The sequence below is a fragment of the Chiloscyllium plagiosum genome, chromosome 19, assembly GCF_004010195.1.
Source record: "Chiloscyllium plagiosum isolate BGI_BamShark_2017 chromosome 19, ASM401019v2, whole genome shotgun sequence".
Taxonomy (NCBI): Eukaryota; Metazoa; Chordata; class Chondrichthyes; order Orectolobiformes; family Hemiscylliidae; genus Chiloscyllium; species Chiloscyllium plagiosum.
Window position 1 is genome coordinate 21,473,193 of NC_057728.1, and position 12,942 is coordinate 21,486,134.

General features: G+C 40.1%; 1 protein-coding gene across 15 annotated transcripts in view; it reads left to right on the forward strand.

Annotated features, from left to right (window-relative positions):
• The window catches only part of wnk1b (WNK lysine deficient protein kinase 1b), a 153,239-nt gene that overhangs the window by 57,879 nt on the left and 82,418 nt on the right, over window positions 1-12,942 (forward strand). For all 15 annotated transcript variants that reach the window (XM_043709287.1, XM_043709289.1, XM_043709293.1 and 12 more), the window contains exons 5-7: window positions 3,632-3,720; window positions 4,272-4,491; window positions 4,832-5,171. In XM_043709287.1, coding sequence (XP_043565222.1) covers window positions 3,632-3,720; window positions 4,272-4,491; window positions 4,832-5,171 — 649 coding nt within the window. The remainder of the gene's footprint in view (window positions 1-3,631; window positions 3,721-4,271; window positions 4,492-4,831; window positions 5,172-12,942) is intronic.

Genomic DNA, 12,942 nt, shown 5'->3' on the forward strand with positions numbered 1-12,942 from the left:
GTTGTCCTTTGTGTCCTCAATGGGTATCATGAAGTCTCATGGCATCAGGTTAAACAAGGCTAAGTGAAGCTCCTGTTGATCACCACCTTTTTTTCCCCAGCCCCATCCAAGACCAACTGTGCATTTCTAATCCAGGCTGTTCTTGAAACATACTCATCGATAGCATGGAACGCCTCTGAACTTGCTGTGTTAGTGTCTGAGTATACTCTGAACCATAAAAACCTCGTTGAGCATTTGTTGTCTTCGACATAGGGAAGAAGTTCTGTCTATATTTCACTACTGGAGAAATCTGTTGAGTTATCTAATTGAAGTACGATTACCTTTGATATTTTTCAATCAGGTAATGCATTTACCTTCAATATTATCAGACAGTCATTATCATGATGCTGAAAAATGAAGTTTGGATATTTAGGTGCTTGTTTCTGACTGGGGAGCAGATGTGATTGTCCTTTGTGACTCTGATGCTTGATTGGCAATGGTGCCAATATTCATCAAAACAAACACATCATTGCTGACTTTAGTTGTTGGAAGTAATTAATAGTTATCCTTAAGGTAAGCATACCTTAATTCCAAAGGCTTCTTCATATTACAGGCTACATTCCAGTATTGTGCATTTTTCTCCACATATAAAACAAAAGGCATGTGGAATAAGTACATTATCATTTACACTGAGAATTCATAATGTAGATGTTGTCCTACTTTGCGTTAGCAATCATAGCGTCGTACAGCATGGAAACAAACCCTTTGGTCCATGCCGCCCATAATCCCAAACTAAATTAGTTCCACCTGGCTGGTCCTGGTCCATATCCCTCCAAACTTTCCTATTCATGTATCCATCTAAATGTCTTTAAAATGCTGTAATTATACCTGCTTCCACCACTTCCTCAGGAAGTTCATTCCACATGCGAACCACACTCTGTTTTTAAAAAAAAATTACCTCTTGTCTTTTTTAAAATATCTCTCCTGTCATCTTAAAAATGTGCTCCTAGTCTTGAAATTCCCTATCAAAGGGAAAAGGCAACCACCATTAATTCTCTCTCTACCTCTTATTATCTTATAAACTTTCAGGTCACGGCTCAACCTCCTACGCTCCAGTGAAAAAAGTCCCAGCCTGTCAAGATTAGAATCCTTTGAAAACATTGAAAAAATCTGACGAGGTGAAACTGAAAGTCCTTTACCTTTTTCATTCTTAGGGCATATAGCACCAATCAAAAAATAAATTGACACATCAGTTATATTAAAGGACCAATGACATCAATCCAAGTCAGCATTTTCAACTGGCCTCCCTTGAGCAATGACATAGAAAGTTTTTATATGAAGATCAACTTGACACACATTACCAGTATCTTTGTGATCATTAGGGCATTATATGTAAAGTTGTTTTTCGTATTCTCATATATTATCATACATGGCTAATTTGGAAATACTGGTGTGACATAGACACACTTTTCAACAAAGAACCGCACATGCTGAAGATCTCAAATGAAAATAGAAATTGCTAGAAAAACTTATATCTGGCAGTATCTCTGAAAGAAAGAGCAGTGTTAACATTTTTAATCAGAAGATTAACTCTGCTTTCTGCAGGTACAGCAATAAATAAATAGACTAATGGAATACTATCCTTTATTACGAGGGGGACTAAACACTAAAGTATGTGTTGCTTCAATAATGCAGGACATTTTTGAGACCACATCTCATTAGCCCGTGTAGTTTTGTTCTATATTTAGGGAAGAACGTAAATGTAAAACAAACATCGAAATTACTGGAGAAATTCAGTAAGCCTGGCAGCATCTGGTAAAAATGTCTCCTGGTCTGGAATGTGGGTAATTCATTTTTACAAGGAACTTCGCTTCATCCAGAGTTTAAGCTATGGTTCTTTGAGATAAGTTGGGGTGGTGAGTCAATCCTTCTCTTTGCATATAGAGTTTGGATTTATGTTTCTGTTACAGCCTAAAGGCGACATGTTTGTTTTCTCACTTCTACCTTGGAAGGTGTCCCTGTTTTGTAAAGCACATTGTTTGTTTCAGTCCAGTTCTAACCAGTTGAAAGATTGAAATTTTCTCTTCAGAAAGTAAAGGATGTAGTTTTATGACAACTTCAAGAATAATGCAGCTAAGTGATGAGCAAAGGGCAGCAAAGATTATAAAAGCGACCTCCAATTTGATATTAATGCTGATAAGATGGCTAGATGGTGGTCTCTCGCTGAAAACCCTTCTTTAATGAGGCAACGAGAAATGTTCATTTGTTTCTCATAGAACTTTTAAGCACAAGTCTGGTGGAACAAACCCATCCATGCAACTTAGAAAATTGCCACGGTTAGAATCTTTGTTGTTTGAGTGAGAGTTATGGTCATCTGTTGTTTGTGCATGTATGTAGGACGTCCTTTGCACTAACTTTGAATAGCCATCTCTTGGCTGGTTTTGAATCTCTGACTGAGGTATTTCGCTATATAATCAGAGTTTAATAGACTTTTCTAATGAGTCATACAGGAATGTATTATAAAACTATTCATGCAACACTATCTTGTTAATTGAAAAACAAAACTGTATGCTTTAACGCACAGGTACAGATGTTTATCTTATTGCATTACAGAAAATTATCACGGAATATAACTTGCTTGCATGGATGGATCTGTACTGTACTGTATTCATTCCCTATCAGCCAGGTCTCCTAATGTGTTCTGCAAGTTACATGCATTGATGCTAAACTTTGAGCAGGATCCTCAAATGTATGGGCGGCACGGTGGCACAGTGGTATGGGCGGCACGGTGACACAGTGGTTAGCACTGCTGCCTCGCAGCGCCAGAGACCCGGGTTCAATTCCGGCCTCAGGCGACTGACTGTGTAGAGTTTGCACATTCTCCCCGTGTCTGCGTGGGTTTCCTCCGGGTGCTCCGGTTTCCTCCCACACTCCAAAGATGTGCAAGTCAGGTGAATTGGCCATGCTAAATTGCCCGTAGTGTTAGGTAAAAGGGGTAAATGTAGGGGTATGGGTGGGTTACGCTTCGGCGGGTCGGTGTGGACTTGTTGGGCCGAAGGGCCTGTTTCCACACTGTAAGTAATCTAATCTAATCTAATCTAATCTTCACTCATTTCCTCTGAGGTGCAGTTTATCTCCTGCAGAAGTTATGTAGCTTCACTAATAACTATTATTATCACTTGTTTTTTGAACAAATATGTAATGCTGGTTATCCTCCACTTGTTTTCATAGAATTCTAGTACCCAGTTTCATTACTGAGCTGCAAATATACTTCAAAAAACAACGTATTGCCTTTGTTATTATCTTCATTCTTGCCGACAGTTTGACTTAGCATTATTGCTATTATTCTTACTGACAATTTGACATATTTTGCATACAGAAAGATTAAGAGGAGCTAGCTTTGTAATTATCCAACTGAAGGACATTTTCTGGTTTTTAAAAAAAATTTGATAGTCCACATTGGATAAAATTAACATTGTTAGCAGGTTAATATTTTGGATTAAGTCAGTTGCAATGAAAGTTTGTACCCAAAAATTAATCCATATTTCTGTTTTCAGTGCTGATTTAATCTTGTGTATATTCCAAACATTTCCCATCTTAATTTCAGGTTTTTATCTTTTGTGTTCAACATTTAATTCTCTTTGCTCCTTAGGGTGTGAAACCAGCTAGCTTTGACAAGGTCGCAATCCCTGAAGTTAAAGAAATAATTGAAGGATGTATTCGCCAGAATAAAGATGAACGGTGAATATCTGTGATTGCTTTTAAAATGATGTGGGAATTAAAATCTGAATCTGGCAATTGTATAAAAAGTTAGCTTTCTGAGATGTCAGTTATTTTGACATTCCATGAGTTTGCTGACTCTTGGGGCCCTGAACAGAGAACTAGATCGGAGAATAGTCCATTTCTGTTCTTGATTGATAAAATCTTTTAAGAGATAACAGGGTCATTGGTATTGGAAATCAATGTAATTACTCCAGGGAAAAAAACCTCCTATTCTGCAGTTGGAAATGAGGCATGTGATTAGGAAGAGTTTTACTTAATGTCAGGTTGAGATGTACCTAATATGCAATGTTGAAGTAGAAACAGCAAATGCTGGAGAAGCTCAACAGGTCTGGCAGCATCTGTGGAGAGAGAAATGGAGTTAATGTCCTGAGTCTGATCTGACTCTTCAGAACTACTTGATGTTTTTCTGGCTGTTTCAATTAAGCAGAGTTCCAGGTGCCCCAACATCAACATTAGATTTAATGAGTACAATAACAACTTTGTTCATACTTTGTTTGAATTTGGTTTAGGTATGCAATTAAGGACCTGTTGAGCCATGCGTTCTTTCAGGAAGATACTGGTGTTCGTGTAGAGTTGGCAGAAGAGGATGATGGAGAAAAGCTTGCAATTAAGCTTTGGCTGCGAATTGAAGATATTAAGAAACTTAAAGGAAAGTATAAGGATAACGAAGCCATAGAATTCTCATTTGACTTGGAAAGAGATGTTCCGGAGGATGTGGCTCAGGAAATGGTAGGTTATTGTACTTTTGCAAACCTATTTTCTATGTTAGAATTTGAGTCCCAACCACATTTGTGGACCACAGCACGTGCAAGAATTCGATACTGTGGAAACTGCAATGTGTACTTCTCATTTTTCAACCGTGTCTGTTTCCATGCTGTACATCTCTATGACTCTATGATAACAAAGTGAAATGTTTTCACCCACGTGCCATTTTTTTGCAAGACAAATAATCTGCATGAAAGAAATGTACCAAAGACAACATTATTCTCAATCTTCAGGGTTTACTATCTTGATTTGCTCTAAATGGAAAATATGATGCATTTTTGACTTAGTATTATTTTTTATTCAGGTGGAATCTGGATTTGTATCTGAAGGAGATCATAAGACCATGGCTAAAGCCATTAAAGATCGTGTATCTCTGATCAAAAGGAAACGAGAACAACGTCAATTGGTTAGAGAGAAACAAGAAAAGTTAGAGGAACAGCAGAAGAAGCATGATCAGTTGCAGCACCAGAAAACTCAACAAGGAGCCAGTGTATCTCAAACTGGAGGGGGACATCCTTCCCAGTTACCTGCCACAGCACTTCCTTCTGCCCTTACTGGAGCCCTACCAACCCAAGTTGAACCAGAAGAGCCTGAGGCAGATCAGCATCGTTTGCAGTACCAGCCAGCTGGAAACTCTGTTACATGTATGTTGTTTTTGTTAAATCTGAGCAATAACTCTCCATTTTCCATCTTAAGAAATCTTTATCTGCCAGAAGGACTGCGGATCAGAATTGATGATCTGGATTCTGAGCTTCAAACACTGCGGCACATCCGGGAGGGAGAAAGTTACCTGGATGCTTTGTTTCAGGAGGCAGTCACCCGGTAGATTAAGTAATTCAAACATAGTTAATGATCAGGGACAACAGGGCGCGACTGTAGCGAGGCAGGTAGGGGAATTCTGAGTTTTGGAATGGAGGAGCCTCAATCCTTGCCTTGTCCAACAGGTATGAGATTTTGCTCCCTGTATGGATGCGGTAAAGGGTTGTGGCCAGCTGACCATGGCACCGTGGTGCAGAAGGCCATTCAGGAGGGGGGGAGCAAAAAAGACAAGTTATCAGGGATTCTACAATTAGCGGGGGCAGAGTATCCTTTGTGACATGAATTGGGAGTCCCACATGGTGTGTTGCCTGCCCAGTGCCAGGGTGCAGGACGTCTCCGACCGGCTTGAAAGGACATTGGAGGGGGAGGATCCAGTTGTTGTGGTCTACATCAGCACTAAGGCTAGGAAGGAGGACCTGTTTGGGGATTTTCAAGCACTAAGAAGGAAATTGAAGAACCGGTCCTCAAGGGCCATAATCTCTGCATTTCTGCCTGAGCCATGTGCTAATTGGCATAGGGATAAGAAAATACGGAAGTAAACATATGGTTAAGATATTGGTGTGGAAAAGAGGGATTCCATTTCATGGAAATTGGTATCAGCTTTGGAACCAGAGGGATCTGTACCGATGGTTCAGGTGGAGATCGTGCCAACCTGGAACCAGTGTTCTGGCAAAAAGATAAATAGGGTGGTTAGTAAGACTTTACACTAGTGAATCGGGGGAAGTGAAAGGGAAAGCAACAGGGAGTGTGGAGTCAAGTAGAAAGATCAGGTTAGCATGTGTGCAGGGTTTAAGTTCAAGGCAGGCTAAGAATGAAGCAAAAAGGAATGATAACTTAGGACATATTGCCAGAGATGTTGGAAATCATGAGGATAAGAAAATTTGCATTAAGACGTTTTATCTAAATGCTCGTAGTATTCATAACAAAGCAGATGAATTAACGGCATAAATCATCGTGAATGATTATGATGTGGTATGCATCACAGAGACGTGGTTGCAAGGGATTCCGGACTGGCAGTTAAGCATCCAAGGATTTACAACTTATTGAAAAGGCAAGGAGACAGGCAGAGGGGGTTGCCTTATTACTTAAGAATGAGATTAAATCTATGGCACTGAATGACATGGGGTCAGATGATGTGGAGTCTATGTGGGTGGAGTTGAGGAACCACAAAGGTAAAAAGACCACATTGGGAGTGATGTATAAACCCCCCCCAAAAGCAGTGGTCAGAACCAGGGATGCAAGGTGTACCAGAAATAGATGGGTCACGGTGATCATGGGGTCTTCAACATGCAGGGGATCTGGGTGAATAATTAGATTACATTACAGTGTAGAAACAGGCCCTTCGGCCCAACAAGTCCACACCAACCCGCCGAAGCGAAACCCACCCATACCCATACATTTTACCCCTTACCTAACACTACGGGCAATTTAGCATGGCCAATTCACCTGACCCTGCACATCTTTTGGACTGTGGGAGGAAACCGGAGCACCCGGAGGAAACCCACGCAGACACGGGGAGAACGTGCAAACTCCACACAGTCAGTCACCTGAGTCGGGAATTGAACCCGGGTCTCAGGCGCTGTGACTTACAGAATAATGTTGCTAGTGGATCCAAAGAAAGGAAATTCATGGAATGATTACAGGATGGCTTTTTGGAACAGCTTGTGATGGAGCCCACAAGAGAGCAGGCTATTCTGGACTTGGTTCTACGTAATGAGCCAGACTTTATAAAATATGTTAAAGTCAAGGAACACTTCGGAGGCAGCGATCATAATATGGTAGAGTTCAGTCTGCAGTTTGAAAGAGAGAAGGCAAAATCGGATGTAGTGGTGTTACATTTAAATAAAGGTAATTACAGGAACATGAGAGAGGAACTGACAAAAATTGACCGGAAACAGAGCCTAGCGGGGAAGATAGTAGAACAACAATGGCAGGAGTTTCTGGGTGTAATTAAGGACACAGTACAGAGGTTCATTCCAAAGAAAAAAAAATTATCTGGGCAGAGGTTCAGCAGAATGACTTACAAAGGATGTCAGGGAATGTATCAAAGAAAAAGAGAGAGCCTATAAAGTGGCCAAGAGCACTGGGAAATCAGAAGATTGGGAAGATTACAAAAACCGAGGATAACAAAGAGAGAAATAAGGAAGGAGAGGAACAAATATGCAGGTAAGCTAGCCAGTAATATTAGAAATGATAGTAAAAGTTTATTTCAATACATAAGAACCAAATGAGAGGCAAAAGTAGACATTGTGCCGCTCCAAATTGATGCTGGAAGGCTATTGCTGGGAGATAAGAAAATAACTTACTTTGTGTAAGTCTTCACAGTGGAAGACATGAGCAATATTCCAACAATTTAAGGAGGGTCAGGGGGCTGAGTTGCGCATAGTAGCCATACAAAAGAGAAAGTACCAAAAAAGCAAAAACGTCTAAAACTTGATACTACATCTGGCCCGGATGGGCTGCGTCCTAGAGTTCTGTGAGAGGTGGCTGAAGAAATAGCAGAGACATTGGTTGTAATCTTTCAGAAATCACTGGAGTCTGGGAAAGTGCCAGATAATTGGAAAATAGCTGTTGTAACCCTCTTGTTCAAAAAGGATCAAGACGAAAGAAGGAAAATTATAGGTCGATTAGCCTAACCTCGGTTGTAAGTAAAATTCTCGAATCCATCGTTAAGGATGAGATTTCTAAATTCATGTTCAGATTAGAACAAGTCAGCATGGATTTAGTAAGGGGAGGTTGTGCCTCACAAACCTGTTAGAATTCATTGAAGAGCTAACAAGTAGGTTAGACCAGGGAGATCCAGTGGAGGTAATCTATTTAGACTTTCAAAAGGCCTTTGATGAGGTGAGGGCCCATGATGTTTGAGGTGAGCTACTGCCATGGATTGGGGTTGGCTGTCTGACAGAAGAGATAAAAGGTTCTTTTTCGGAATGGCAGCTGTTGACAAGTGGGGTCCCGCAGCTGTTCACTTTATATATAAATGATCTGGATGAAGGAACTGGGGCATTCTGGCAATGTTCGTCGATGATACTAAGTTAGGCGGACAGGCAGGTAGTATTGAGGAGGTGGGGAGGCTGCAGAAAGATTGAGACAGTTTAGGAGAGTGGTCCAGGAAATAGCTGATGGAATTCACTGAGCATGTGTGAGGTCTTGCACTTTGGGAAAAAGAATACAGGCATGGACTATTATAAACGGTGAGAAAATTCATAAAGTCAAAGTACAAAGGGATGTGGGAGTGCTAGTCTAGGATTCTCTAAAGGTTGATTTGCAGGCTGAGTCAATGATTAAGAAAGCAAATATAATGTCATTTATCTCAAGAGGGTTGGAGAATAAAAGCAGTGTTTCTGTGACTTCATAAAGCTGTAGTTCGGCCCCATTTAGAATACTGTATCTCAGGAAGGACATACTGGCACTGGAGCATGTCCAGCTGAGATTCACACTGATGATCCCTGGAATGGTAGGCCTAATGTACGATGATCGGCTGAAGATCTTGTGATTGTATTCATTAGAATTTAGAGGGTTGAGGGGAGATCTAATAGAAACTTACAAGATAATGCATGGCTTAGAAAAGGTGGACTCTGGGAGGTTATTTCCGTTAGGCGGGGAGACTAGGACCCGTGGACACAGCCTTAAACTTAGCGGGGGTCAGTTTAGAACAGAAATTTCTTCAGCCAGAGAGTGGTGGGCCCATGGGATTCATTGCCTCGGAGCGCAGTGGAGGCCGGGACGTTGGGTGTCTTCAGGGCAGAAATTGATAAATTCTTGATCTCGCAAGGAATCAAGGGCTACGGGGAGAGTGCGGGTAAGTGGAATTGAAACACCCATCAGCCATAATTAAATGGTGGAGTGGACTCGGTGGGCCGAATGGCCTTGCTTTCACTCGTATGTCTTATTGCCTCATGGTCTTATTGTAATGTTGAATTTTTTATCCCTGATGAAAGAAGTGTTACTGTCTCTGCCAAGTGTTGTCATTAGTGAATTTGTCCAGACAGTTGGATACAGGTCTGGAAACAGCTCTGCAGAGAGTAAAAGTAGGTGATTTATCTTTTGTCATAACCTGAGATGGAACACTTTGAACTGCGTAGGAAGGAACAAAAGGGAATGTCCGTGATAATATGAGGGGTGCAAGATGATAAGGAGGTGGTAATGGGACAAGTAAAGAATGTTAAGGATGTGTTGAGAAGGGGTGTAAATGGAGAAAGAGTCATCATTAGCACCACTTCTTCTAAAATAAATGAGATTATGGTCTGAAATTGTTGAGCTCAGTGAGTCCAAAATATTGTGGAGTTAGTCAAATATTGTGGTGGTGGTTTTTGCATCACACCATGTGAGGGAGAATTAATTGTGAGTTTTCATGTTCCAAGAGGCTATAAAAGAATTGGGCATTTGAGATTTAGTTTTGTAATAATTTTTTTATGGTGTTTAGGTGAACTGAATATCAGCAAAAAGGAGTGTGTTTGCAACATTTTTTTCAAGTTGGTGATTATATTCTACTCCATTGCTGAAACTTAGAATGTGAGGCATTTTAGATTGAAATGATTGCGAGCTCTTCTATGAAAATTAAGGAAAGTCTGCTGATGGAATCCGTATTCATAATCTTGGCTATTCGTATAGCTCTCGGTGTAAATTTGGACATGTGTAGATGTACAGTATCATTGGAAGCAGAAAATTACATGAGCACCAAGTTAAGTTTTAAAACTCAAGGTAAAATTAAAATGGTATTTTAGAATATGGAGTATAAAATACTGAAAGCCTTTGTGGAAGGCTTGAGTCACTTCATAGAAACATAAAAACAAAAAAATAGAGCGTACAAGAGGCCTTTTGGTCCATCGAGTCTGCACCACCAAAAATGTGCTGCTACCTATACTAGTTTCACTTTGTTCACCTAGGCCTATAGGTATGGTATAATAATTGTATATGTACTTGCAACATATGGCAGAGCTATGGGGACTTGCATCCTGTGAAGACAATTCTTGACTTGCCAGATAGTGATGCCAGGACATGCAGTTATAATTAGTATTTTTACAGGTACAGCTTATCACAATACACAGCTGGCATACTGATCATACTGGCATACTGTATTTAGGAAGTATAATAGAAAATAAATACATCAGAGAAAACATACATTTTAATTGATAGTGCCATTAAATCTATTGTTCAGCTTCCTTTAGTAGTAAAAGCTTCCACTTGTAACATCTGTCAAATTATGGTTATCAGTATTTGGAACATATCATGGAAACCTGTTATGATTGGAATAATTCTTCTTCCAATTCATTTTCCCTTAGATGGGGGATCTGAATTGGTAAATCTTCTTGTGGTAATGATGAACTGGAGCACAATTAATCACTTAATTCATAGTGTTTAATGTGGCCCAGTAGGTCTGTGCCAGGATTTATAATTCGTATGTGCTCCCTTCCTTCCTTCATTTAACCCTAATCAGTGTGACTTAATTTGTTATGCAGTAGTAACATCACTATCTTTTGGACCAGAGGTAAGGGTTCAAGTCCCACCTGTCCTGGAGGTGTGCCATAGCATGTCCAAACAAATTTATTTACAATTAGTTACTAGACTGATTTCTGGGATGGCAGATTTGTCGTAGGAAGAGAGTTTGCGTAGACTGGACATATATTCACAAGCTTAGAATGAGAGGAGATTGCATTGAAACAAAAATTATAACAGGGGCCGGACAGACTGAATGCAAGACACATTATTTCTCCTGGCCATGGGATTGAGAACAAGGTATCATGGACACACGATATGTGGCCATTTTAGACCGTGATGAGAAGAAAATTTTACACTGAAAGTGGTGATCCTGTGGAGTTCTGTGACACAGAAGACTTTGGAGCGCAAGCAACTGAATATATTTGCTAAATAAATGTTTAGAGGTAAAAGTTGTCAAGGGATATGGGGAGAGAGCAAGAATACGGTGTTGAGAAAGATCAGACTTGATCAAATTGAATAGTGGAGTAGGCTTGATGGGATAAATGGCTTATTCCTGCTTGTACTTTAAATTTTAAAGATAAAAAAGCTGCAGGTGCTGGAATGCAAAGTATATAGGTAGGAGGCTGGAAGAATACACCAAGCCAGGCAGTGTCAGGAGGTGCAGAAGCTCACTGCTTAGTGTTTTTGATTTCTCTCAAATTCTCCTTTGCACCCTCATTCAGTTGAATGGACTAAACCAGTCAGATTCTAGGGTGGCATGGTGGCTCAGTGGTTAGCACTGCTGCCTCATGTTGCCAGGCACACGGATTTTATTCCAACGTCGGGTGACTACTGTAGTTGGGAGTTTGTGTGTTCTGTCTAGCGTTCCAGTTTTTATCACTCTACATTTGTATGCTTTTCTTAAACACATCTGTGCCACTCACCCAACTACTCCTTGTGAAAGCAGACTCCACAAGTTGAATCAATCTCTGGAAGAACCCCACCTGTACTTCTAACAGGGACTATTTGACACTCGCAATTGCTTTTTACTATTCACTGTGTCCTCTTTTTCATTTGGTTGTCATGAAGCCAGTCATACCTCCCCTACCATTGTCACTGCTGAAGTAACTGGGGGACAAAAACCTGTGAAAGAAACCTAAAACCTACTTAACCCTTCCTAAACTGCTCAGTTGTTTATTAAGTCAGCTATGTCATTCGGTAGAGTTTTGTTTCTAGTTTTACTCTTTTAATTTTCACTGTGTTTCTTTTGAAGGCTGGGCACATAGGCTTGTGAGAACCCAAGTGTACTCATGCCTGTGCTGGCAGATTAAAAAGCAAATTATGAAAAATAATCAGAAACCTGAAACCTGTTTGATTTGACATGATGCCTTTTAATTAAATTCTATATACCGGCCACTGCCAAGAAATCTGAAATCACTTGGCATTATAAGGATATTAAGAAGTTGGAAGCATAAAATCCTTGCCCCCAACATTGCAAGTTAAGCTCCCTATTTTTGGCAGCAATGTTTCACTTAACTGACATTCCTACGATTCTTAACACCCACCCCTCATTTATTTTGTCACGACAGCATTACATAAGACAGTCTTGACAGTTCCTATAGCTATGATAAAGCCCTCACTTAAATAGCCTGAAGTAAATCTCTTGTTCTTATGTGTAGCATGTGTACATACAAAGTTAACACGTTAAAGGAAGTCAATCATGGACAAATTGTGCTTGTGAAAAATCTTTGAAAGAGATAGTTGGGAAAAGCTTACTGTAAACAGGGCCTTTGTGCCAAACTTATGAAATGCCAGAGCATGAATATTTGTGGTTGACATGGACTGTGCCCAATCTGTAGATACATTTTTTTTCTTGTTATGAAATCATTCAAATACCTTTTTACTAGATATTTTTGCATGTGATAGCACATCCTGGCATACTGCTCAATATGGATGCTGAGAATTTGGTTTCTTGTTGCTCCATGATCATGTTCCAGAAGTTATCTTTTTGTTAGGGAACACATTTCAGCAGCTATCTTCCCTTTTGGGGACAATTTCCCTGGGGTACTAGATCCAGACTTAAGGCACTTGAACAAATTCTGAAGTCTTCAGTGTAATACCTGGTTCATGCATTCATCTGTTTTCAAACAACGGTAGACTTTGTGCATTATGAAC